The sequence below is a fragment of the Meriones unguiculatus genome, chromosome 1, assembly GCF_030254825.1.
Source record: "Meriones unguiculatus strain TT.TT164.6M chromosome 1, Bangor_MerUng_6.1, whole genome shotgun sequence".
NCBI classification, from domain to species: Eukaryota; Metazoa; Chordata; class Mammalia; order Rodentia; family Muridae; genus Meriones; species Meriones unguiculatus.
The window spans coordinates 3,506,518-3,529,302 of record NC_083349.1 but is presented as its reverse complement, the minus strand read 5'-3'; the positions used below and the strand labels follow the sequence as shown (position 1 = coordinate 3,529,302).

General features: G+C 52.7%; 1 protein-coding gene across 8 annotated transcripts in view; it reads right to left on the bottom strand.

The window, feature by feature from the left end:
• The window catches only part of Abcc6 (ATP binding cassette subfamily C member 6), a 49,274-nt gene that overhangs the window by 14,619 nt on the left and 11,870 nt on the right, over positions 1-22,785 (bottom strand). For all 8 annotated transcript variants that reach the window (XR_009590384.1, XM_060378845.1, XM_060378839.1 and 5 more), the window contains 14 exons: positions 21,531-21,662; positions 20,861-21,055; positions 19,547-19,724; positions 17,655-17,816; positions 14,999-15,091; positions 13,105-13,308; positions 12,786-12,932; positions 9,901-9,988; positions 8,444-8,516; positions 7,321-7,447; positions 6,991-7,167; positions 5,213-5,380; positions 2,836-3,010; positions 717-792 (listed from right to left, as the gene is read on the bottom strand). Coding sequence is in view for 7 of the 8 variants with exons in the window: in XM_060378845.1 (XP_060234828.1) it covers positions 717-792; positions 2,836-3,010; positions 5,213-5,380; positions 6,991-7,167; positions 7,321-7,447; positions 8,444-8,516; positions 9,901-9,988; positions 12,786-12,932; positions 13,105-13,308; positions 14,999-15,091; positions 17,655-17,816; positions 19,547-19,724; positions 20,861-21,055; positions 21,531-21,662 (1,995 nt within the window). In the remaining variant the exon portion in view is untranslated. The remainder of the gene's footprint in view (positions 1-716; positions 793-2,835; positions 3,011-5,212; positions 5,381-6,990; positions 7,168-7,320; positions 7,448-8,443; positions 8,517-9,900; positions 9,989-12,785; positions 12,933-13,104; positions 13,309-14,998; positions 15,092-17,654; positions 17,817-19,546; positions 19,725-20,860; positions 21,056-21,530; positions 21,663-22,785) is intronic.

Below are 22,785 nucleotides of genomic sequence, written 5' to 3'. Positions count from 1 at the left end.
TTCATTCTATCCATCCATACACCTGTCAGTTCATGCACGAACATTCCCTTCCTCCCTTCCTCCCTATCACAATTCACCTTTCCACCCACTCCCACGTCTACCTATGCACATCTACCTGATCTTACTCAGCTCGCGAGCATCGCCCTGCTAGTCATGGACACTCTCAGGGTGACCAGCGGTCATGATGTCAGAGGACCTGTCCCATCCTCAGGGCCTGAGGACCCTAAGCGTCCCTGTGTGCTCTGCTGGTCAGGAAGTCCACACTCCTGGTACACAGCAGCCTGTTGTCAAAGTCCACTGGATGAGAGGACTGGTAGGAGGGGGCAGTGGGCTCCCTCTTGGTGCCCCCTACCTGTGGACTCTGTTGGAACTCCAGCTCGGCCTGCCTGACAGAATGGGAACCTGAGTTTAGCATAGTCATGTCCAGCCACACTGAGGCTTTCCCGGAAGCCAGCCTGCCCTGCTCTAATGACTGGCACTGGCCCACTAGAAGGTACTTGTCTTAGACCTGACCATTGGGAGGCTCACCACTGCCAGTTGGCTGGTGGCTCATTTGGGGTCAATGAATGATACATGTCACTGAGCCCAAAGGAGCATCCAGCAGGCACTCCGTATGTGAGTCTGGCTGTCCCCTCTCTGCCTGAGGACAGTAGCCACAAGCAGATCTTGTCTTGGCTTCAGCCTGGCCCTCCCTTGCTCAACACCGGTGAACCTACCTTTCTGGTCTGTGCTTGGACCTCCCACCTCCGGGAAAGCCTCCAAGGTCATCACCAGTGGCCTCAGCATGTGTCCCTGCAAGGGTCAAGGGTGTCAGTGAAGACCACACTGTAGAGTCCAGCTTTGACACTCACTGCTCTCTGCTGCCTTAACTTCCCTGAGCAAACATTTCCTAGCACGGTTCCCGCTGCTGCTCTAGCAACCTTTCTCTGCTCTCAACCCTTCCTGGGGTCAGTCAGGAGCATCATTCATTCAGTCTCATTCACTCATTCAGAAAATGCTGAGCGCGTGCTATGGAGTTGGGAAGTAGCAGTGAGTATTGTACAAGGTCAAGCTGTCTTTGCTTCCTCCACATACTTGCCCGAGCACCGCACGGACAGCAAAAGCCGTCCAAAACAAATGGCCAAGTTCTGTGCTCACGGTCCCATCGTTAAGCTCAGAGACAATGGCACTGTTAGTCTACAGTTAAGTGTTGGTTTGAATGAGACCGGCTCCCAGAGACTCATACATTTGAACACTTGGCTCCAGTAGAACTACGTGGGAAGGAGCAGGAGGTGTGGCCTGTCAAAGGAGGTGTGTCATTGGCAGCTTTCAGAGTTTCCAAAGCCCCAGTCACTCCCAGTATCTTGTGATTTTGTCTCAAGATGAGAGTTTTCAGCTACCGTGCCTGCCTGCCTGCAGCCACATGCTCCACCCTGATGGTCATGGACTCTAACGCTTTGAACTGTAAGCACCAAATAAACTCTTTCTTCTCTAAGTTGCCCTGGTCCTGATGTCTTACTACAGCAATAGAAAAGTAGCTAAGACAGGTGTTTACCTTTTTTGTCCGAGTGTGTGTGTGTGTGTGTGTGTGTGTGTGTGTGTGTGTACGTACATCTGTGCAGAGGCTGGAGGACAATCCTGAGTGTCATCCTTAGGGGTGTTGTCTACCTTGTCTTATGAGACAGATCTCTCTCTAGAATTCACTAGTTAGGTTGTGCTGACTGGGCATTAAGTCCCACAGATCCTCCTGTCTCAGTCTCCCCAAAGCTGCTACCATGCCCAGCATTTTCCTTGGGGACTGAACTCAGGTCCTTCTGTTTGCAAGGTGCTTTGGCAACTGAGCCATCTCCCCAGCCTGTCATTTAGGGCCAATGCTGAGCAGATGTTTCTGGAAAAGGCAAAGGTAACATTAAAGCAAGAGTTGAGGACATGGAAGCCAGCAGCGGCCTACCAGTTCACAAGCGTGTTCTCTGGCCTCTATTAGTTTGGCTCTGTGGCCCAGCACTATTGCCGACAAGCCACACATGTAACCTTGGGCCAGTTTATTGACTTTCGGGCCTCAGTTTTCTCATCTGTAAAATGGAGACAATTAGGTACCGTGCTGACTCAATGAGCTGAGGCAAGGTGAGTGTCTTAGCTGGCATTTCTCACTGTCTGCTCATGGGAGAGGTTACTTTTGGAAGTTTGGTGTTTACCCTCTAGAAGGCAGAGGAACCTTAATGCTCCCTGAAGCGTCTTCGTAGCATCCTTGAGCATAGACACTGATGATGCACCCTGAGTTGTATCCTGGGACCAAAGGCTTAGGCCTCAGTTTGCTCATCTGTACAAGGCAGTAGTGGCCGGCCCCACCTCAGAGGGCTCTTGTGGGATCAAAGGAAATGGCTAAGCTGGTGAAGTGCTTGTCTCTCAGTGTGAGGACCTGAGTTCCACACCCAGAACCCACAGAAAAAGCCAGGCATGGCCGTGCACGCCTGCGCCCCAGCCCTGTGAAGGCAGGGACGGAGGGTCCCTGGAGCTCCAAATCAAGGAGACCCTGGCTCTGAAAGCAGGCTGGACAGCTGCTGAGAATGACAGCTGGGATTCAGCTCTGGCCCCAGCCGCATGTGAATGCACACGGGCACGCGTGTGCGCCTGCACACACAAACACGCAAAGAGAAGCAAAGTATGGTGACAGACACTGAGTCCCGGGGGTGCCCTCGGCTGTTTGTGGGGGAGGAGAGCGTGTCTGCAGGGAAGAGGTTGCAGGTGGGCCCTCAAGCTGGGTGTGGTTAAGGTACTCCACCCACAGCAGCAGGACCCTCGCAGCCTCGAGGGTATCCAGAGCTGGGCACGGCCTCAGCGATGCCCAGCCAATACCTTCTTCTCTTCCACCAGCAGGCTGCCTGGCTCCATCCAGAAGGTCCATGAGGGCTCCATTCCTACGCAGAAGGTCCTGATAAGAACCCATCTCTGCGATGGTCCCATCGGCCAGTACCAGGATCTGGTCAACTTGGGGCAGGACGTGCAGCGAGTGTGTCACGAGGATCCGAGTCTGGGGTGGGCAAGAGCAGAAGTTACATGTGCTGGAGTGTCCCCAGGACAGAGAGGGGACATCCCTACCCCTTCCTGTGTACTTGCCCTTGCTGTGGAGAGAGAGTAGCGGGCCTATCTTAAGCTGCGATGTGGGCTTAAGGTGAGCCCTTGGGAGCTTCTCATTCTGGTGAGGTTGTGGGGTGACCTGAGGAACTCACCTTAACTTCAAAATACAGCAAGTGGAAACACATTTGAAAAATTTTTTGAAAGAAGGTTTCATGTAGCCCAGGCTGGCCTTGAACCCACTCTGTAGCCAAGTGTTCTAACTTCCTTTCTGTGACTGTGACAAACACTGTGACCTGAGGCAATTTAAGGAGGGAGGGGTTCATTTGGTTTACACTTCCAGGTCAGAGGAGGAAAGAGTTTATCTGGCTTACATTTCCAGGTCACCATCCATCACTGAGGGAAATGAGGCAGGAACCTGAAGGCTGGGAAAGCGCTCAGCCCAGCAGCCACCATGAGTGTGGCGTGTTGGATGGCTCCCTCAGAGAACCATGCTTAGCTAGCTTCGTGGTACAGCCCAGGGCCACCTGCCTAAGGAGAGTTGTAAAAGGAACTTAAAAAAAAAATGGTTTGTTTTTTGAGACAGGGTTTCTCTGTTGTGGCCTTGGTTGCCCTAGACTAGCTTTGTAGACCTGGCTTCCCTAAGTACTGGGATTAAAGACTCGCACCACCACGCCTGGCATCTGTAAAAGGAACTTTTATTCACCTGTTTCAGTTACTGTCTTCGATGCTTACTGCCTCTGTCCAGTAACCTAGGCCTAGTCCTAGAAGTTTCTAGCCTCTGTGCAATCTAACCAAGGCCTAGAAAGTTTTCAAGACTACTGAATAAGCTCATCCTTTCTTGTTCCTACTGAGTTCTGACTGGCTGGTTCAAATCAGCCGTTCTGGCTCAAACTCCTCTTCCAGATGACTTATTCAATCTGGCTTTTCTCTTGACCTCTAAATTGCTTTGCTTGGCCTCAAACTAACTCCAGAAATCTGTTCTAACCTTCTGGCTCCTTCTCGTTCTCTGGCTCATTCTGTCTTCTCCTGAGTTCTCTTTCTTCCACCTGTCACTCTTTTACTATCCTAGTAAAATAAAACTCTCCCTTTCTCTTTTTCTCTCTCCTTCCCCCTTTCTCTCTGCACTGCCCCTTCCTCTCCATCTTATGAGAGTTGGGCATATCCTATTCTGATTTGTCACTTTCTTTTTCTGCCACTCAATTAGACATCACTTTCAAAATGGGTGCTTCCTTCTACAAACTAATTTTTCCTTCATTGTTTGGGATTAAAGGCATGTGCCACCATGGCTGGACCCAAGCTTTTCTTTGCTTAAAATTTGCTCTATACCAGGCTGGTCTTGAACTCAGATCTGCTTGCCTCTGTCTCCTGGATTAAAGGTGTGTTTGTATTCCAGCTGGATCACACAGACTTAGAAGGTCTTTGGATGTGATCTCTTGCTGGAGCAGCCATCTTCTGAATTAAATTTCTTCAGATAGTGGTAGAGCCATCCCCAGTGGGCTGGGCCCTCCTTACATCAATTAACAGACATGCCCAGAGGCCAATCTGATCTAGGAAATTCTTCAGCCGAGGCTTTCCTCTCAGATGACTAGACTGTGCTAACTTAACAGCTAACGTTAGCCAAGACATCAAGGATAACCTTGAACTTCTGATCATCCTGCCTCTACTTCCCAAGTGGTAGAATTACAGGAATGCGCCATGCCCCTGTTCACAAGTGTTGGGGTGGAACTCAAGGCCCTGTGCTTGAGTACTACCACTGAGTCACATCCATCCTGGGGATACATTACTCATAACACACATAACACCAGGGCTCCACCATGAGGTACTTCTTGAAGCATTGCAAATGGAGCCACAGTTGATGGCCACCCACTAGCACTACGAGAAAGTATTGCTACCCCAGGAAAAGATCAAAATCCTCATATCATAAAAACAATATGTACCATTTTTGGACCACCATAAAGTCGAAACATTCTAAGTAGTTGAATCACAAATTCCCTAAGAAAGATATAAAGTGGGGAGCTGTTTGTTATACAGCATTGTTGCAGGAAGAGCTGGCTGATACAAAAAGAAAATTGGACTCAAGAAGAGCTAGCGAGACAACCCTTGGTTAAGACAGAACTCTCAGGACTTCCTCAGCTTCACCATGACACACACTTACTGTACCCTGGAGCAGTCCACAGGGTCCGATGACCTGTTTGAAGACATGCTGGCTGACGTGGGCATCCAGGGCTGCCAGAGGGTCATCCAGCAGGTACACAGCGGCCTTTCTGTACACAGCCCTAGCCAAGCTCAGCCGCTGCTTCTGGCCCCCAGAAAGATTCATGCCCTGGGAACATGAGCGAGAAAGAGACTCAGATGCACATTTGCTGGTGACGCCTGTCATCCCAGCACGGGAGGCAGAGGTAGGTGGACCTATGTGGATTCGAGCCCAGCCTGCTCTACAGAGTGAGCTCCAGACCAGCCAGGGCTACACAGAGAAACCCTGCCTCAAAACACAAAGCAACAGCAAAACAGAAGGACATAGAGGAGGGACACACCTGCTCATTCAGCCAGGGGTAGCTCAAGGTACCTGTCCCTTGGGTCACACTTGGCTCTAAACACTGAGCAGACTAAGTGCTAAGGACCAAATCTGGCCCTCTACTTGTCTTTGTAAATAAAGTTTTATTGGGACACAGCCATCTATCCACTGACTGATCATCTATGATGACTTTTGCAACTCAGGGGTCAGAGGGGGGTAACTGGGACAGGCGACAAATGGCCCTCACACTCTACAAGAATTACTCTCTGGCCCTTCCTAGAAAATGCAGGCTGACCCCTGGATTAGGAAGTGGGGATCAATGCTGGGGACAGGACCTGAGGCCATTGCAGATTCTGAGCAATGGCTTCTCCTCTGAGCCACAGCCCTTGTTTGGTTTCATTTGAGACAGGGTCTAGCACCTGTGGTTTTCTCGCCTCAGCCTCTTGAGTGCTGAGATGACATACGCTACCACACCTGGCTGGGGTGGGGTCCTTTCTCCCTTGAGGCCAATCCCAGCCCAGCAGACAGAGAGCACCATGCCAACAGGTCAGGTACTCCCCCTCCTCCTTAGAACTCCCAGAATTTCCCGCTTCCCTCAGAGCTAGAGACAAAGTCTGGACCATCCCCAGAAAGCTCCCACGTGACCCCATTTCTCTCTCCTCATCATCTCCTGCCATAGCTCCCTGTTCATTCACTCCCCAGGTACAAGGATCCCGCCACGCTCACTGAATGTCCAGGGCCTGTCTTCAGCTGGAAAGTTGTCTCCCCAGAGCAAGCAGGGCTTATGCGCCCCCTCTCCCCCGCCCCCCGTCACCTTCGAGGACAGACCTTTCCCAGCACACACTCATTAGGCAAAAGGGTCAGGAGAGAACATGGTTGCTCACTGCTAGACCCCACAGCCAAGCACAGCCCAGCAGAGCAGCTGTGGTGAGCATCAGCTGACTAAGTGGATGGATGAAAGCAAGGACTGGATATTTAGGCAGTGAGGACGGAGTGGTGGCCTCAGTGGGCAGAAAGGGGTGGAGTCATAGCGTGGAGGAGAGCTCGGACACCACCGTGCATGCAGACAGTGTCTCTGGGAGGCTGGGGAGCGGGGAGCAGGCTCATGCCAGCTTCTGCTTGGTTTTCTGATTCTGTATGTCCTTTAGCTCCAGGTGGCTGTGGAACCATCTCTGCTCAGATCCTTTGGTGAGGTCAAGAGAGGGGGAGCGATTTGACTAACCTTACCCAGGAGGGCACTCTGCCCGCCCTTTGTCTCTGTTTACATTTTTTTTTTTTAACAGTTTCTTCTCAATAACTGAATGGCTGCTATATGTTTGGCCCTGAGCCGGGCTGCCTTCCCTCCTACTTTCTGTCCCAATTATTCCCCATCTTACTGCCCTCAGGCAGGGAGGCATATGACCCCAGGGGCTCCTCACCTGCTCCCCTATCGGGGTGTGAACTCCTGCGGGGAAGCTGGCCACATCAGACCCCAGGGCACAGGCTTCCAGAACTTTCTGCAACCAGGGCAGGTCCAGCTCCTGCCTGAAGCACACATTCTCCACCACCGAGGTATTCTGGACCCAGGCCTCCTGCGGCACGTAGGCCACGGAACCCTGAAACATGCCCCGATGTTGGTGGTTCACATGAGAGTGGGGGAGCTGGGTGCCGAGGGTGGGGCTGAGGCAATAAGCAGGAGGGATCTTAGCTGTGTGGGAAGATGTGTGGCATATTAGCAGCCAGGGTGGGGAGGGACGGAGTGGCCTTACCTCAATGTTCACAGACCCTTCTACCTTCAACAGCTCCCCAAGCAGGGCAGACAGCAGGGAGGACTTCCCAGCCCCCACTGGACCCACGACAGCCAGCAGACAGCCCTGGGGCACGGTGAGGTTGATCCTGACAACCCAGGAGAGATGCAGGCCTGAAGGCCCAGCCTGGGTGTGCACCGAAGCAGGGAACCCCCGACACACCCCTGTCCTGCTGCTCAGGCCTTGGGGAGGCCATTAGGAGACTATCTGGGGCCTCTCCTCCCTGATCCTGCTCTAGCTATCTGAATTGCCTTTCTCCTCACATCTGAGCACATCACATGTACACGCATGTGCCTGCCGCACAAGCACCTATGGACATGCCACAAACATTAGTATACACAGTCATGGGCATAGCCAGTATGCAGGCATAAGCACATTTGTGTGGCCACAAGCATGCCACTGTATGCATATCCATGTACACATGTGCACAAACACATGCACACACATGGAGGAGATCATGGTGTGAGGGCTTGGCAGGTGTAGCCTCTTGCCCCACAGGGAGAAAGCCCCAGCCCAAATGTCCAGACTGAGAACTGGGCCTCAGCATGCTCCTGCCTCAGAGTCTTTGCTCTTTGTCTCCCCACTGTTGAAGAAGCCTTCCCCCGACCTCTGTGGTGCCCGTAGCTGGAATGCCAACCTTCTCGCACTGTGGGCTTTGTCCCTTCCCCAGGCTTTCCACTTGTGCCCCATGCTCATCCAGACGTCACCCTAAGAGAACAGAGCCCTGGCCTTCCATCTGGCCCCAGCATCCAGAACTGAGCTTGGTGCGCAGCAAGTGAATTCCCAGCAAACACTCCTGAGGGTATGGCTAGAGGTGGACAGAAATGGCCAGGTTTTCTTTGTGAGATGCTTTGGGACTGAGTGACAATGACCTTGGAACTGATACAAGAGGCCCAGAAGGAGGTCATAGCTGATGAGGCTATGAGACTCCTCTCGGCCAGGTGGGAACAGAGGGGTGTCTTCTGCCTAACGAGGGAGGCTCAGGTCCCCTGTGTCTACTCTGTAGAGCTGTGGCACATGGGAACCCTTGCCTCTCTGCACAGAACCCCAGGAGCCAAGAGCATCTCTCTGTGGGGTTTCATACCGGTGCAGGCAGGGCAGGCTCTCCTGGGACCAAGCAAAGGTGCCATTGTGTACGGAAATGCGATCCTTCGAGGCTGCAGGACACAGAAAGACAGTAACAGGAGCTGATCCTGCCCTCCTGGCATCCTGGGGCCCAGTGGTAAAGGCCTCGAAGGCTCTACCCTCACAGCATTAAGTTTCAGCTGGAAGTCTCACAAGGCTGCTGCCCTGCTAACCGCTGCCTCCATAGTAACCCTGCCATAGTAACATTGTAATTCAGGGACAGGCACCCTGAGGTTTAAATCCTGCTTGCTGCTCCCCCCCCCCACCCTTTTAAATAAATAAAGTTTGAACTGGGCATGGTAGCTCATGCCTGTAAACCCAGCACCTGGAAGGCTGAGGCAGGAAGCTAATGAGTTGGATGATAGCCTGGACTATAGAGTGAATGTGATGCCAGCTTGAGCTATATAATGAAGATTACCAATAAAGTTATTTATATAAGTAAATAAAAAGATAATCTCAGTGTGGTGGCTTGTGCCTGTAATCCCAGTATTTGGGAGGAGGAGGCAGAAAGATCATGAGTTTAAGTCCAGCCTTGGCTACAAAGCAAGTTCAAGGCCACTCTGGTTTATCATAGCCTGCCTCAAAAAGCCAAAAATGGAAGAGGGGCAGAGAGATGAGTCAGTGTTCAGAGCACTGGCTGCTCTTGCAGAGAACCCAGGCTCAATTCCCAGCGTACGCACAGGGCAGCTCACAACCACCTGAAACTCCAATTCCAGGGGAACCGACTCCCTCCTCTGGCCTCCCTGGGTATTGAACACTCACAGGTACACAGACAGACATGCAAGGAAAACACCTATGCACATAAGATGAAAGTAGATCACCCCTCCAGTTTTTAAGCCAAAGATTTAAATAAGTAAATAAAATGCATTAACTTTGCAGATGCTCTAGTCGAAGTGTGGCACTTAATTCGATTCCCCAGACACGCCCTCCACTCCACATCGGGTGCTTGGACCCTGAAGATGGGCACTGAGGCTCTAACGGGTTAACAGAGCCTGGTTTCAGAGATGTCCCTGGGGTGGCGTGTCCATCCCGAGGGCAGGAGTTTAAGTACTGGCGGGCATGTTTCAGATAAGCAGGTTGACCAGATGTCTCACCTACAGTAACTGGGTGGGAAGCTCCATCTGGTGAAGGCCATTCTCTGCCCTCCCTCCCCGAAGCAACTGAAGTCACATAGCAGTGGGTGAAAGTGGCAGGACTGAGGGGGTGGGGCAGAGCTGGCTAACTAGAGCTGTGCCTCTCTTCCTAGTCTTCCGCATAAGGGGAAGGACTTGAAGGGGTACCCACTTCTGAGCACTGAGGTGGCACCCCACAGTGCAGAAGATTCACAGTGTTGGGTACCAAGTGACATGGCGGATGGCAGGACCTGCATTGCATGTGTGAGCTTGTCACCCCTCCCCCGCCCCTCTCAGCACTCACAGCATCTGGAGGGACTCGAGACCATGCCGTTGGGGTCCACTTCTTCCAGGCACAGGAAGGCAGCCAGCCGGTCAAAGGACACTCGAGCCTGGGGAGACAAGAGCGGGCTAGTGACCAAGCCAGAAGAGCTTTTGGGAATGCCTGGTGAAGGCTTCCTGAGGGCTCAGCCCAACACTTTGCCTTTGCTAGATGCTGGACCATGCGTAGGTCATAGAAAACATGACCTTGACAGGCAGGAGGACTTCTCTCTGCTCTTCAATCCAAGAGAGGAAGGCTGGAACAAGCCAGCTGCCTCAAAGTAAGCCTGGGAAGGCACCGCTTCCGGCAGCAGCAATGTGGAGTAACTTCCAACGGGGGACGCCTTCTTGAGCAGCCATTGCACACCTACTCTTGGTGACTGGAGGCTGCTCTATGTGTAGAGCCTGGGGCTGAGGAGATAGCTCAGTGAGGCAAACTGCATGATATACAAGTATGAGGACCTGGGTTCAAACCCCAGAGCCACCATAAAAGCTGGGCATGGCAGTCCATGTCTGTCATCCCAATATTTGGAGGGTGGGGCCAGGTGGATTCCTGGAGCTCTCTAGAGAGAGCTTGTAAGCTCTGGGTTCAGTGAGACTGTCTAAAAACTAAAGTGGGGCACAGGGAGGAATAACTAGTACCTAGGATTTTTGAAAAAGCAATATGAAAACCTGCTGTTTTACAAGCTTCCGTGTGTGTGTGTGTGTGTGTGTGTGTGTGTGCAGGCACATGTGCATGTATATGTATTTCATTGGAGTTACCTACACAAGGGATGATGCTTCTCTCATAAACCATGTATCACCTACTAAAATGCCTAGTGTCGGATGTGGAATATCTCAGCTCTGACCTGGGAGACCCTAAAAACGACAGTTACTCTCAGTGCCCACCAGCACTTGAGGGTAATCCCCTGTTGCTGAAAGCACAACATGCTTTGGTCATGGGGCATGGAGAAACCAAGCTGGTGCTGACTGGGCAGCCTCCTCCCTGCCGGCCAGCTTTTATGGTTCCAGAAGGTGCTGTGCAGGCGGCTAGTGAGAGCGTAACCAACTCGCTCACCTAGTTGTGAACACTGAGCTACAGGTGACTGTCATGGAGAGATGTGCTCCGGGGTGCAAGGCTGGCTTAATGTCATGGGGTAACCAAAAGTTTTCTGATGGACTCAAGGCCTGCTCCACAGGTAGAAATGTACACCCTGTACTCTAAATCTGGCCAGTAACCCACAGCTGGGGCAGCTGGTAAGCTTTAGGAGTAAACTTACTAATGGTTGCCAAACGGACTTCAACTCAACTGTTTGCTAAATGTGTATCTTTCTTTCTAAATGTATCTCTTTATACCTCACATAAGTGCAGCTTTCAGACCTTGGTTAATGAAGACACTTACAGCTGGTCAGAGCACAGAGAATAACTGTCTGCAAAGAGCTCACAAGCATGACTTCTAGATCACATCCCCTTCTCCCAGGCTCGGGGAAGAGGGAGCAGAAAGCTTGTAAGAGCCAGAGGTCAGGGAGGACTGGAGGGAAACAGTGTCTTCTGGACACTGCAGGACTGCTGCCCTCGTGAACTCACAGCAGCTGTGGCTGCCTGTGCAAGATCAAGCAGTCAACATTCTAGCATGGATGAGGGGAGAACGCATGTGGCCTCGTGGCTGAGGAGCTAAGGATAGTTAATGGCTTCTGAGCGAGGGTGGGTGTGTTGGTGAGTTTATGTCACCTTGACATAAGCCAGAGTCATTTGAGAAGAGAGACTCTCAATTGTGAAAACATCATGAAAACAGGCTCATAGGCAAGCCTAGAGAACTTCTTCTTGGTTCTGGGGCGTATAAGAAAGTAGGCTGGCCTTGATGGTGGCACATGCCTGAAATCCCTCTGGGAGGCAGAGGCAGGCAGCCCTCTGTGAGTTCGAGGCCAGCCTGGTCTACAAAGTGAGTCCGGGACAGCCAAGGCTACACAGAGAAACCCTGTCTCTGTGAACTACCACCACCCTGAAAAAAAAGTAGGCTGAGCAAACCAGTAAGCAGCATTCCTTTATGGCCTCTGTATCAGTTCCTGCCTTGAGTTCCTTCCTATCCTGACTTCCCTAGATAATGGACTTGCAAGCTGTCAGTTGAAATAATCTTTTTCCTCCCCAAGTTGCTTTTGGTCATGGTGTTCTATGACAGCAAGAGAAACTACTAAGATAGTTTTATTTAAGGGTGTGGCTTCCAGTAGGTCAACCACGCTTTTGAGGATGGCCCACACTGAGGAGCATATGCTCAGCACAAACTGGACTCAGTAGGTTATAAAAAAGAAAGAGAGAGTGAGAGAGAAACCACAACGTTGGAAGTGGATAGGGAATGGATTTGAGAGGAGTTAGGAGAAGAATGGGGTGAACATGATCAAAATATGTTGATTGGAATTCTCAAAGAATAAAAAAAATAATATTAAAAAATAAGGTGGAGAGGGACAGAGGAAGACACCTGATGTTTCTCTCTCTCTCTCTCTCTCTCTCTCTCTCTCTCTCTTTCTCCCTCTCTCTTTCTCTCTCTCTCTCTCTCACACACACAGCAGGACAAAGGAGTAGGAGGAGGAAGCAGTTCAAATCTTCAGTCTTCCTCTTTTTTTTTTTTTTAACATGTCTCAGGATGTGTGATGGGAAGACAAGATAGAAAAGGCAGAGAAATGAAAGGCCCCATTCAAGGAGGGGACCCGGGATGAGTTCTCGAATGTAAGTGACACATTCTCCAGGGATGCTGGCTGAGGTTTCCCTGCGCACTCTGATCCACTTCTAATGGTGTCCGGCTGTACTCTAGACCTTTCCCTCTCCTCACTCTTCTGCTGACAGTGGTCCAGAGTCCGGGCTGAGCTCCATGGAGCCATCCTCGCACCTCACCTGAATGATGCAGTGTACAGAGAAGGGCAGGAAGGCCTGGGCTTTGTTAAGGATGCTGAGCACTGTGAGGGTCACAAAAGCCTTCTCTGCATCCATGGCGTTGTCCTCCGCCACCAGGGTGTGGACAGCAAACACAACCAGCGCCACCTGTTAAAGCACATGGGTGGCACTGAGCCTGCTGTCCCTTTCTGTGGGGCAGAGCCCACTGAGGTGACCCTGGGTTCCATACGTGTAAGCTGCAGTGCTGCTGGCACAGGCTCTCCACTGCAAGCATACCCTCTCCCAGCCCCTGTCAGCAGCGAGACCAGAATGACGTCACCAGAAATGTAGACACGTGGAAGGACACCAGAGACACAGAGAAGAGGAGGGTGGAGGTCTTCAGAGCGCCGATCTCCTGACCCCGGATCTGAAGGAGTCTCTCCAGGAAGGCTTGCTCCCAGCCATGGGACTTGATGGTTCTCACAGTTCTGAGTATGGAGCTGGTGAGCCGTGCTCGGGAGGCCTTCTGTCTCATCTGCTCTTCCTGAGACGGGAGAGAAGAGGCAAGAGAGGGGCCAGCCTGGAAATCTCCATCCCTGTGGCCCCTGCAGCCATTCTGCCACAAACCCTGCTGAGTCTTTCTCCAAGCCACACAGCAACCCAGCATCTCTGCCAGGGTCGCCAACCCCACCGTGGGCCCTCATTAACCCCTGACCCCGCCCCCTGCCAGCTATCACAGCCTCCTGAGCCTGCTTTTATTATGCAATCAGAAGCCCCCCGTGGGTGTGGGTGAGCTGCCAGGAGGGCTTTCCTGAGGACAGGAGGCTGCAGAACCCAGTGTGGTGAGTGTGCAGCTGGAGTGGGTGGGGACAGGAGAAGGGAACCTTCAGGGAGGGAACAGTGTGACCCCAGAGAAATCCAGGGGGACTGGAGGAAAGAGCGGCAGCGAGCTGGGTCCTTGGGGAGAGGGCTGACTGCAGCAGGCAGGGCTTGAAGGTCAGACAGGTCAGGTGAAAGTATTTAAGGTTTCGTGTTTAATGCAAGAGACCACAGGGCAGCTATGTGGAGAGCGCCTTTGAGGCTACCTAGAGCCTGGCCAGCCTGGGTAGCATGGGAGAGATGGGGCCTGGACATCTGCCGGGAGGGTGTCCGGGATCGGCGGAAGCACAGGCAGGGAGGGGGAGTGCCGGCCCGCAGAGGTCACCAAGGCTGACGAGGAGGCAGAGGTGACAGTAGAGGGCTGAGGGACAGTTAGGAGGGCTCAGTTCATCTACCTCCACTCTCCTGCGATTCACCAACTTGACTGAGCACTTCCCTCTCCTGCGGTTAATACACCGTCTGCTGTGTAGCGCAGCCTGGCCCCAAACTATCCACCTGCCTCCCTGGTACTGGGAAGGCAGGCCTGTGCTGTTTGTTTGTTTTTGAGATAGTTTCTCACTACTTAGTCCTGGCTGGCCTGGATTTGCTATGTAGACCAGGCTGGCCTCAGACTCACAGAGATTCCCCCATCTGCCTCCTGCAGGCCAGGATCAAAGGTGTGCACCACCACATCTGGTTCAACCACTTTTGCTTTCACGTCGTTTATTTATTGTGTACACGTATGAGCGAGCATGTAGAGGTCGGGACAACCTGAGAGAGCTGGTTCTCTCCCCTCACCATGTGGTCCTGGGGTCAGACTCAGGGGTCAGAGCTGTCAGCAAGTGAGCCATCTCATCAGCCCCGATGGTGTACTAAACCCCACCTACTGTCCCCCTATGCCGAGGCTGCCTCCGCCCTCAATGCTTGGAAGCTTCCAGTGTGACGGCCTGGGCGGTGCTCTGAGAGAAGTGCAGAAGTAAGAGCTGCAGCCAAAGGACAGCTGTGTGTGGCTGTGCGAGGAAGAAGACTGGGGTAAGGGACAGGGGGAGGAGGCGAGGTGGTGACGAAGGCCATGGTGGGGCCTCAGGCTTTGACGTGGAGCGGCCTCAGCAGCATGGGTGTGGCTTCTTTGGCTGCCACACACTCCCCTGGGCTGAGTTGGGGGCAGAGGTAAGAGTCACTGAGGGACAGAGCTTGGGGCCACTTTGGGAAGGGGCCACATTCTAGAAGGAACTAAGGCTTGTCTAGGGACACGGGTCTGACAACATGGAAGGGCAAGGCCAGCTCTGTAGCCTCTGGCCTCTCCCTACCTGTCTGCAACCAGAACCCCAGGGCTGTTTACCCACCCAAGGTGTCCCCATTCCCAAACGCCATACCTGATAGTAGCTCTTCTTCTTGGTAATGAAGAAATTCAGAAGGAGAAGGCTGAGGAAGACAGCAATGGCTGTGAGGGCAGAGGGGCCAAGAAGCTAGGGACAAAGACAGGGTGTCGTGAGCCTCCACAGGTTTGGTCACACCACCTCCCAGGGCTGGGGTTCAGGTAGCCCACTGTGCCCGGCTTTTTACCTAGGTTACGGGCTCTGCACTTAGGTCCTCACGCTTACCCAGTGAGCGCTTTGTTGGGGCCCCTCCCTGCTCTGTTCAAACGTCTGTTATTACTGAGGTGACACGGCTGCAGCTTGCATGTGGAGGTTGGGACATGGATGGCACTGTAGACTCAGACTCCCCACCATCTTCACGTTTCCCCTGGTCCCCAGGCATGTGTCATCACACAGCAAGGTACTTACTTTACCTCCTGAGCCATTTTGCCAGTCCCTCTTTTTGTGTTTTATTTCTCTTGAGACCAGGTCTTAATCGGAGCTGGTCTCAAACTCACTATGGTCCTGAGGCTGTCTTAAAAATCCTGATCCTCTCGCCCCTGCCTCCAGAATGCAGGTACTACAGGCACGGGGGTCACTCCCACCATCGGGAGTCACTGTTACTCCAGCCTTCGTCTCACCTCTTAGTAGGGGGTCAACAGATAAGCAAATAAACAGACAGATTTGAGGTTTCTGATACAGTAAAGAGTATTCAGTGTAAGAATGTTCCCCGAGATACTGGAGAAATACTTATACTGAGGGATTATTCAGTTTATTTGACATTTATGTATGACTGGACATCTGTGTTTTGCTGGTCAGCTCCCTCCCACGAGCTTTGTTACCGTTGGTGCCTCGGAGATGAGGTGGTGTGAATAGACTAAATAACTTTTTTTTCTTTCAAATCAAGTTCTATTGTGCTTTTCTGAGATTTCATCCCTGAAGCCCCCCAGCTCCAGCTGTATTTCTCTCGGCCACAAGAACTCTACTCTCCGGTCTCCAGACTAAAGCAGGCTAGTTGGTTTTATTCATGCAACAAGTCCACCACCTAGTGGCTCAGGGGAATTGTCCTGAAGACAACTGGCAGCCTGGGAAACACACTCATTTGGACAGTAAGGTTAGCCCTGACTCGCTGGCTCGACAGCGCGGCCTCATGAGGCCCATCATCTCAGTAAGACTGGGATGGCCTGGTGGTCCTCTGGTGCCAGGGCAGGGGCTCTGTGCAGAACACTGTGGCCACTGCAGCCTCTGGTTGTCCCCCGCCTCCTCCCTCTCCCTCCTACAACAATTGCCAGCTTGTTAACGCTGCGCATAGGCACTGTTTGGATGCCTGTGTGTGCTTACTGACCACCGGCCTTCGGATGTTCAAATGTCAGTGCTCATAAACAGAATTTTACTCCCAAGGTCAAGGCAGGAGAATCACAAATGCCAGCCTTTCTATACGGCAAGAGCAAGGCCAGCTTTTTTTTTTTTTTTCTTTTTTCTTTCCTGAGACTTGGTCTCAAAATTAAAAAGAAAATTAAGGACCAGAGATGTAGATCAGCGGAAAATCACTTGTGTGGCATACTCAAGGCATCACAGAGATAAGTGAGAAAATACCCAGTGGTCATCAGTGAGTGGTGATGCATCCCCTCATCCATCAGGCAGAGCTAGCAACACTGCAGCAGGTAGGTTCAGCAAGCTGTTCAAAGCCCCTGAGCATCAGTAATTCAGAAATCGGAAACAAAGTGCTTCAGAGTCTGATGAAAGGCTTTGAGCACCAACACAGTAGGAAATTCATACTTCCCCTCACACTAAGCCACGGGAAAAATGCAGGGCTAGTTAACAACATTGCTCAAAATGACCTTCAGTAGGTGCCCACAAAACACATATGAATTTCTTGTTAAACTCCGGTTATACCCTCAAGATCTCAAATGCGTCTCTACCATTTCCAAATCCAAACCCATAGTCCTCCCCCGACTCCCAACCCCCCACTCTCACCCCAGCCCAAGGTCGCATAACCTCCGTCAGCTTGTCTGACCTATTTCTAATTATCCTCTGATTTTAGAGCTGAGGAATTGGGGCACAGAGAGGATGAGTTACTAGTGTGAGAGTTTTAACAGCAAGTAAATGGTAAAAGCCAGATCTGACCCCAGGCGGCGCCCACACAGAGCCTACCAGTTTGCCCCATAGTGGATGCCACGGCACTCCATGCTTTCCGCACATGCTAGCAGTTCCTTCCCCTGACACTGTGTTTCAGTCTTTTGCTGGTGACCGTGCCTCAGTGGTCACCCACTGAGAAGTGTTGGTAGTAAGGCTCTGGACGGGTGTGGCGGCAACACTCCCGTAATCCCGGCTCTCAGAGGTGGAGACAGGAGGACAGACATTCGAGGCCAGCCTCTGCTATGTCATCAGTTTGAGGATAGCCAGGGTCACATGTCTTATCTGAACCCCAAACTGAACCAAACTAAAACTCCAAAGTGGGGGATAAATTCATCAGCATGATCAGCAGCGTTCCTCGAGAGAGGGACCTGCGCGCCAGAGAGGGCCGGCCTACGCTTGGAGTCTAGCCAAGGCCGCCCTGTCTAACCCTTGACTTTACGTCAGCCTGCGCGGTGCACCTGGAGCTGGAGGAAGAAGAGGAAGAGCCAGAAGGAAGAGGAGGAGATGGGAGCTCACGCCCACTTCCTCGTCCCACCTGCCACAGGTAGACAAAGCAGATGATGATCCAGTGAAAGAGAAGCCACAGCCCGTTGAGATGGAGCACGCTGTCCGCCAGCCGCTGCACGTCCACTGACACCAGGTTGACCACATCCCCTGCTGCGTTGGACTTTCTGGAACTACTGGACAGCACCAGGACCTGGGTAGGTGTGAGGAGGAGAGCACGAGGAGGGAAGACTGAGGGAAGACGGGAGTGGGCGCCGGGTGCAGGCCCCACCTCGGTTTGCCGGCGCGCAGTGAACCTGTACACCCTCCCACACCTCCCAGGGTGGGCATGAGGATCGGGGGTCATGCTCATGAAGAGAAAGCTTAAGCCGTGGTGGTCTGGCTGCACTGGTCCTGTTCTGCGGAGGCCCGTGCCTGTGCCGAGAGCAGCCTCCTTTTCCCAGATGCCAGAGCCCGTCGCTCTGCTGAATGCAACTAGGCCTGCAGGTACGTTGCATCTTGAGGGTTGTTAAAAAGGGGAAAGTGATCCCAGAATCTCTTAGGTGTAGCTAAGGAAACTGAGGCTCAGAGAAGCAGATTTGCCCAGAGTCGGAGTCCTGGGGTCAGAGCCCCCTCTCCCCCCCCACCCCAGCATGACGAACTCGGCTCTTCCTAGCTGCTCCCTATCGTGTGAGAGTTAGTGTGATCCATGGTATAGAACTCACTACTCTGAAAGGTTTTACAAAGGGCTCCTTGCAATCCCGCCCACCAGGACTTCCTGCCCCTGCTGCCTCCTGAGAACTACAGTGGAGACAAGCTGGCTGGCACAGCTGGAGTTTATAGTTCATTTCAATGGAGGCTATGCCAAGGGCCAGGAAGGCGTCTCCATGAGGGTCAGGCTATGTCAGACCTCTTCTTGAGGATCAGAGGCTGCCTTCGCGGTAGGCAGCGTTTTTTTTTTTTTTTTTTTTTTTTTTTTTTTTGTGCTCAAAGGAAGTCAGACATGGAGACAGGAGTGGACTGTAAGCATTGTCGCAGGAATGCAGATTGTCTTGTTCCTTCCCTGGGCTAACCGGCTATATAAACAATGGATACCTGGACACTGACATTTCTCCAGGAGGCTCATGCTGGGAGAAGGAAAAGACCGAAGCCTGGTGCCAGAGAGGAACTAGTCTTTGGGAGAGATTTCACGGTGTCCTGACAAGTTGCCGAGACCCAATGTGTCGGTGGGGCCACACCCAAGCAGAATTGCACAGCTATCATCCTGTTTACCCTCTGTTTAAATCTAGACCTCACAGTCAGGGTCCCAAAGAAGGGCTTAGAGGGAGTTGGCCACTGGGTGTCTTTCTCCGCCCAGTGCGGCCACATTGGGTAAAACTCCTTTTTCTGCCTTCCACTGTCACTTGTCTGTTTAATTGGCCTACTGGAGAAGGTGCCCAGCTTGTTAGGGCTGCAGGGCCCAAGCTCTGACCCTGAAAAGTCTACAAACATTTTGTTCCCCCTGGTTGAGTTGCTTCAAGCCCAGGGAGCCCCCATCATTTCAGCAGTCCACAGACATCACTCAGAGTCTCACTATGGAGCAGAAGCCAGAGAAGGCATGATAGATGGAAGAGATATGGTTGGAGAAGTTGGGGCTGCGATCACACAGAGCATAACCAAGGAGGTAGGTCGGAGCGCAGGAGAGCGGCAGTGTGACGCTGCACTCTCACCCCTGAAATCACGTGTGCAGGCAACTCAATCCCTCAGGAACCCTTAGGGTCCTGACAATGTCAGTATGTGTGTCATCTGGGCCAGGTACTTAGTGGCCTGTCTGCCTCTCTCTCTCACTTGCTCTCTCCACTTTCTCTGTCTTTCTCTCTCTCCCTCCATCTCCATCCAATAAACCTCTTTCATATAACATCTGTTTTACGCATCACTTCTAAAACAATAACACCTGAGGCTCACCTTTCTGTACACCAGACCGGTGATGGCTGTTCGCAGCCTCATCTGCAGGATCTTGGCCCTGTACATGTGCTGCTGTTCAAACAACGTCTGGAGGCAGGCCGACAAGAACATCAGCACGGCCAGGAGCCAGCCCGTCCACGCCGAGGAATCGCGGTCACCCATGAACTCCAGAAACAGGCTGGGGCGCAGGAAGAGGGACCGCCAGTGAGGCCAGGCTGTGCCACCTGAGCAATCAGTCAGCATGGTGACTGACTGGACAAGTGGTTACAACTATTTTCAACGTCACTTTGTTTTTAAAGCAGGGTGGGGATGGGGGTCATGTTGCCCAGGCTGGCTTTAAACTCGCTATGTACACCATGACCTTGAGCTTCTGCTCCTCCTTACTGAGTGCTAAGGGTACAGGCAGGTACCATCACTCCTAGTTTACGTAGTGCTAAGGACCAAACTCAGGGCTTGGTCAAGCCAGGCAAATGCTTTACCAACTGAACTACAAATCAAGCTCCAGTTTGTCCCTAGTTGGGGATAGGACTCATTCTGTGGTTCAGGTCTCAAGCTGTGGTCCCACTGCCTCAGACTCTTGAGTGCTGTGATCACAAACCTGAACACCAGATTTTACTTTGTATTTTGAGACAAGATGAGTTACCTAGCTTGGCCTAGAACCCATGGTGTAGCTCAGCCTGGCCTGGAACTTGCAATCTTCTTCCTTCTAGGTAGGAATGACAGCCCTTCCTTGGCAAGCCTGCCCCCATACTCCACCTCTTGAATCTGGACTGGCTCCAGCTCTGGCTGTTCAGACAGGGGGTGGATAGTACTGTGCCAACGCCAGGCTTTGCCCTGGGTATGTGAATGTGTGGTTGTTCCCTGTCTCCCAGGGCCATGTCCAATAGCACTTGAACAGGCCTGCCTTAGTCTCTTCGAGGACGGAAGTTGCATGGAACAGAGAATCTTTCCTCAGTGAGAGCATCTCAGACAAGCTAGCCTAAGCTAGTCTGGCCTGCTCAGCCACTAGCCACAAACTCGTGAGTAAGCCCATACAGTGGGGTCCAGCTCTAATTACCTATCCTCACATCCTGACCAGCTGGGTGAGCACCTGTGACTTTAATGGCTAATCTTGGGGGGGGTGACCATTTAGCATCAAAAACTAACTGGCACAGGTCCTTTGTCCTGCTGGGGGTCAGTGACTTTCTCCTCCATGTCTCCCCCACCCCCAGGCTCTGGGGTCTTAAGTCCCAGATGTACACACAGAGGCAGAAAGAGCCCAGATTCTTCACCCCACGATGCCCTTGAGGTGCCTCAGCTGGAGCCAGGACCTACCTGAGCAGCTTGGGGACAGCAAACCTGAAGGCATCGCTGATGGCCAGGCTGAGGGTCCCTAGCAGGAAGGTGGACCGGAACACTCGCCAGATGGCCTTGAGCAGCAGGCCCTGCTGGCTCCTCTCTGGCTGAAGGAAGGCCTCTGTCTCAGGGCCCCCACGACTCTGCCCTTTACTCATCATCACCTTGGAGTGCCTGGTAGAGAGGAGACAGGGGAAGGGACCCACATTATCCTCAGTGGCTGCAGCAGGCCAACAGATTGTGGTTATTTATTATTGCTGTTGTTGTTTTGAGACAAGGCCCTGGTTGGCCTTGAACTCAGAGCAGTGCTAGAGGCCCAGATAAGATCTGGGGGTGACTTAGGGGCCCTGGGTACCACGTGAGCAGTGCAGGGTCTTTGGGTCTCAGATGGTCCCCACTTGGGGCCTTTGCACATGAAGCCTTCTTTCAGGATACTGAAGAGAACCTCCATTTAGAATCTGTTTAGATCACGCACAGCACTCTGGGAAGCCATACACCTTGAGACCATTCAGTGATCAGTTGGCGCTCGGTGGGAGAGACTGACAGGCATGTGCTGGGGAGCCGGAGGAGGATCGGGCCGTACCAGGGGCCAGTCGAGGTGTGCTCTCTGCCAGGCTCTTGCCTGAGCGCTGGCTCAGCCCCCACTCACCCTGCCGACACACCGCAGCTCCTCCTCCATTCCCTTTCCAGCTGGGAAACCAGTTCTTCTGAAGAGCTTTCTCTCCCAAGCGACCAGAGGTCTTTTGGTCTCAGCAGGTTCCTGTAGCCCCTCCAAAGCAGCCTGTGAAAGAGGGGTCAGCAGAGCAAGCTCCCCCTGCTGGCCCCACGCCCCGACTTGTCCTCTGCAGGTCGCTGTGTCACCCCACGGAAGCCACCTCTGCTGGGTGCTGAAGGCAGTGAACCCAGCCCCACCTAACCAACGTGGCCTCCACACGTGGAACCCATCTACTGGCCTCTTTTTAAAGACAGGGGAAGTAAAAAATGACTTAGTGTTTAAGGAACAATGGACATGCTAGGGAAACAGACCCTCTCTGGGAGTTAGAAGCCCAGGGTCGGAAACTTGTTTCAGAGCTTTGATCTTTCCAAGGCGAAGCTCTTGCCTAGGGCTGGTCTGTGTCTCTAGGTCCTGCTGAGCGCCCGCTCGAAGCACCAAACAAGGGTGAGCAACAGGACTCTCTGTAAATGGTGAATTGCTCGGGGCCGGGGGTGGGGTGGGGGGGGTGGGGGGGTCTAGAGGAAAGTCATTTGACACAGTCTCGGTGACACTCAGGTCTGGCACAAAGCAGAAGGCAGGGCTGATGGGTGCCTGTGTTTGGGGAGCAGGGCGTGAGGCCTTCTAGTGGACCTACTGGGAAGCCTCTGCTCTGTGGGACCTGAACACCAGAGTGCTTCGCCCTTCACCACGGAACGGCCAACAGTGCCCCGCCCTCGGCTTTACACACTGTAATTCACTCAGATCAACCTGGTCTGGCCTCTAGGTCTGGCTGTGCCGAAAGCAGCAGTGGACCTGATGGGAGGCCACAGCTTTCGTGCCTGGGAGAATAGCACTATGAAGGCAGTCGCTTTCTCCTGCAACCCGGGACTCCTTCGGGGTAGAGACTTGGCCTTCTGAGCCCACCCCTGGCGCTTAGCGTGCAGCAGACACTTATCAATCGTGTGAAGTGATAGGAGCTGAGTGATAGAAGTGCAAGCTGGGCATATTCTGTTTGACGGAGGTAGAGCTGTCCCCATCCTACAGAGGACAAGCCTGAGGCTCTGGGGTTCCTCACATGTGTCCTGAGAGGCAGAGCCAGAGTCCAGGGTCACATCTCTCTAGTAAGTGAACGGGGCCATCCTGGGAGGGAAGCTCAGGGCTGGGTAAAGAAGGCCTGAGTAAGCCTGTGAGGAAATGCTGTGGAGACGAG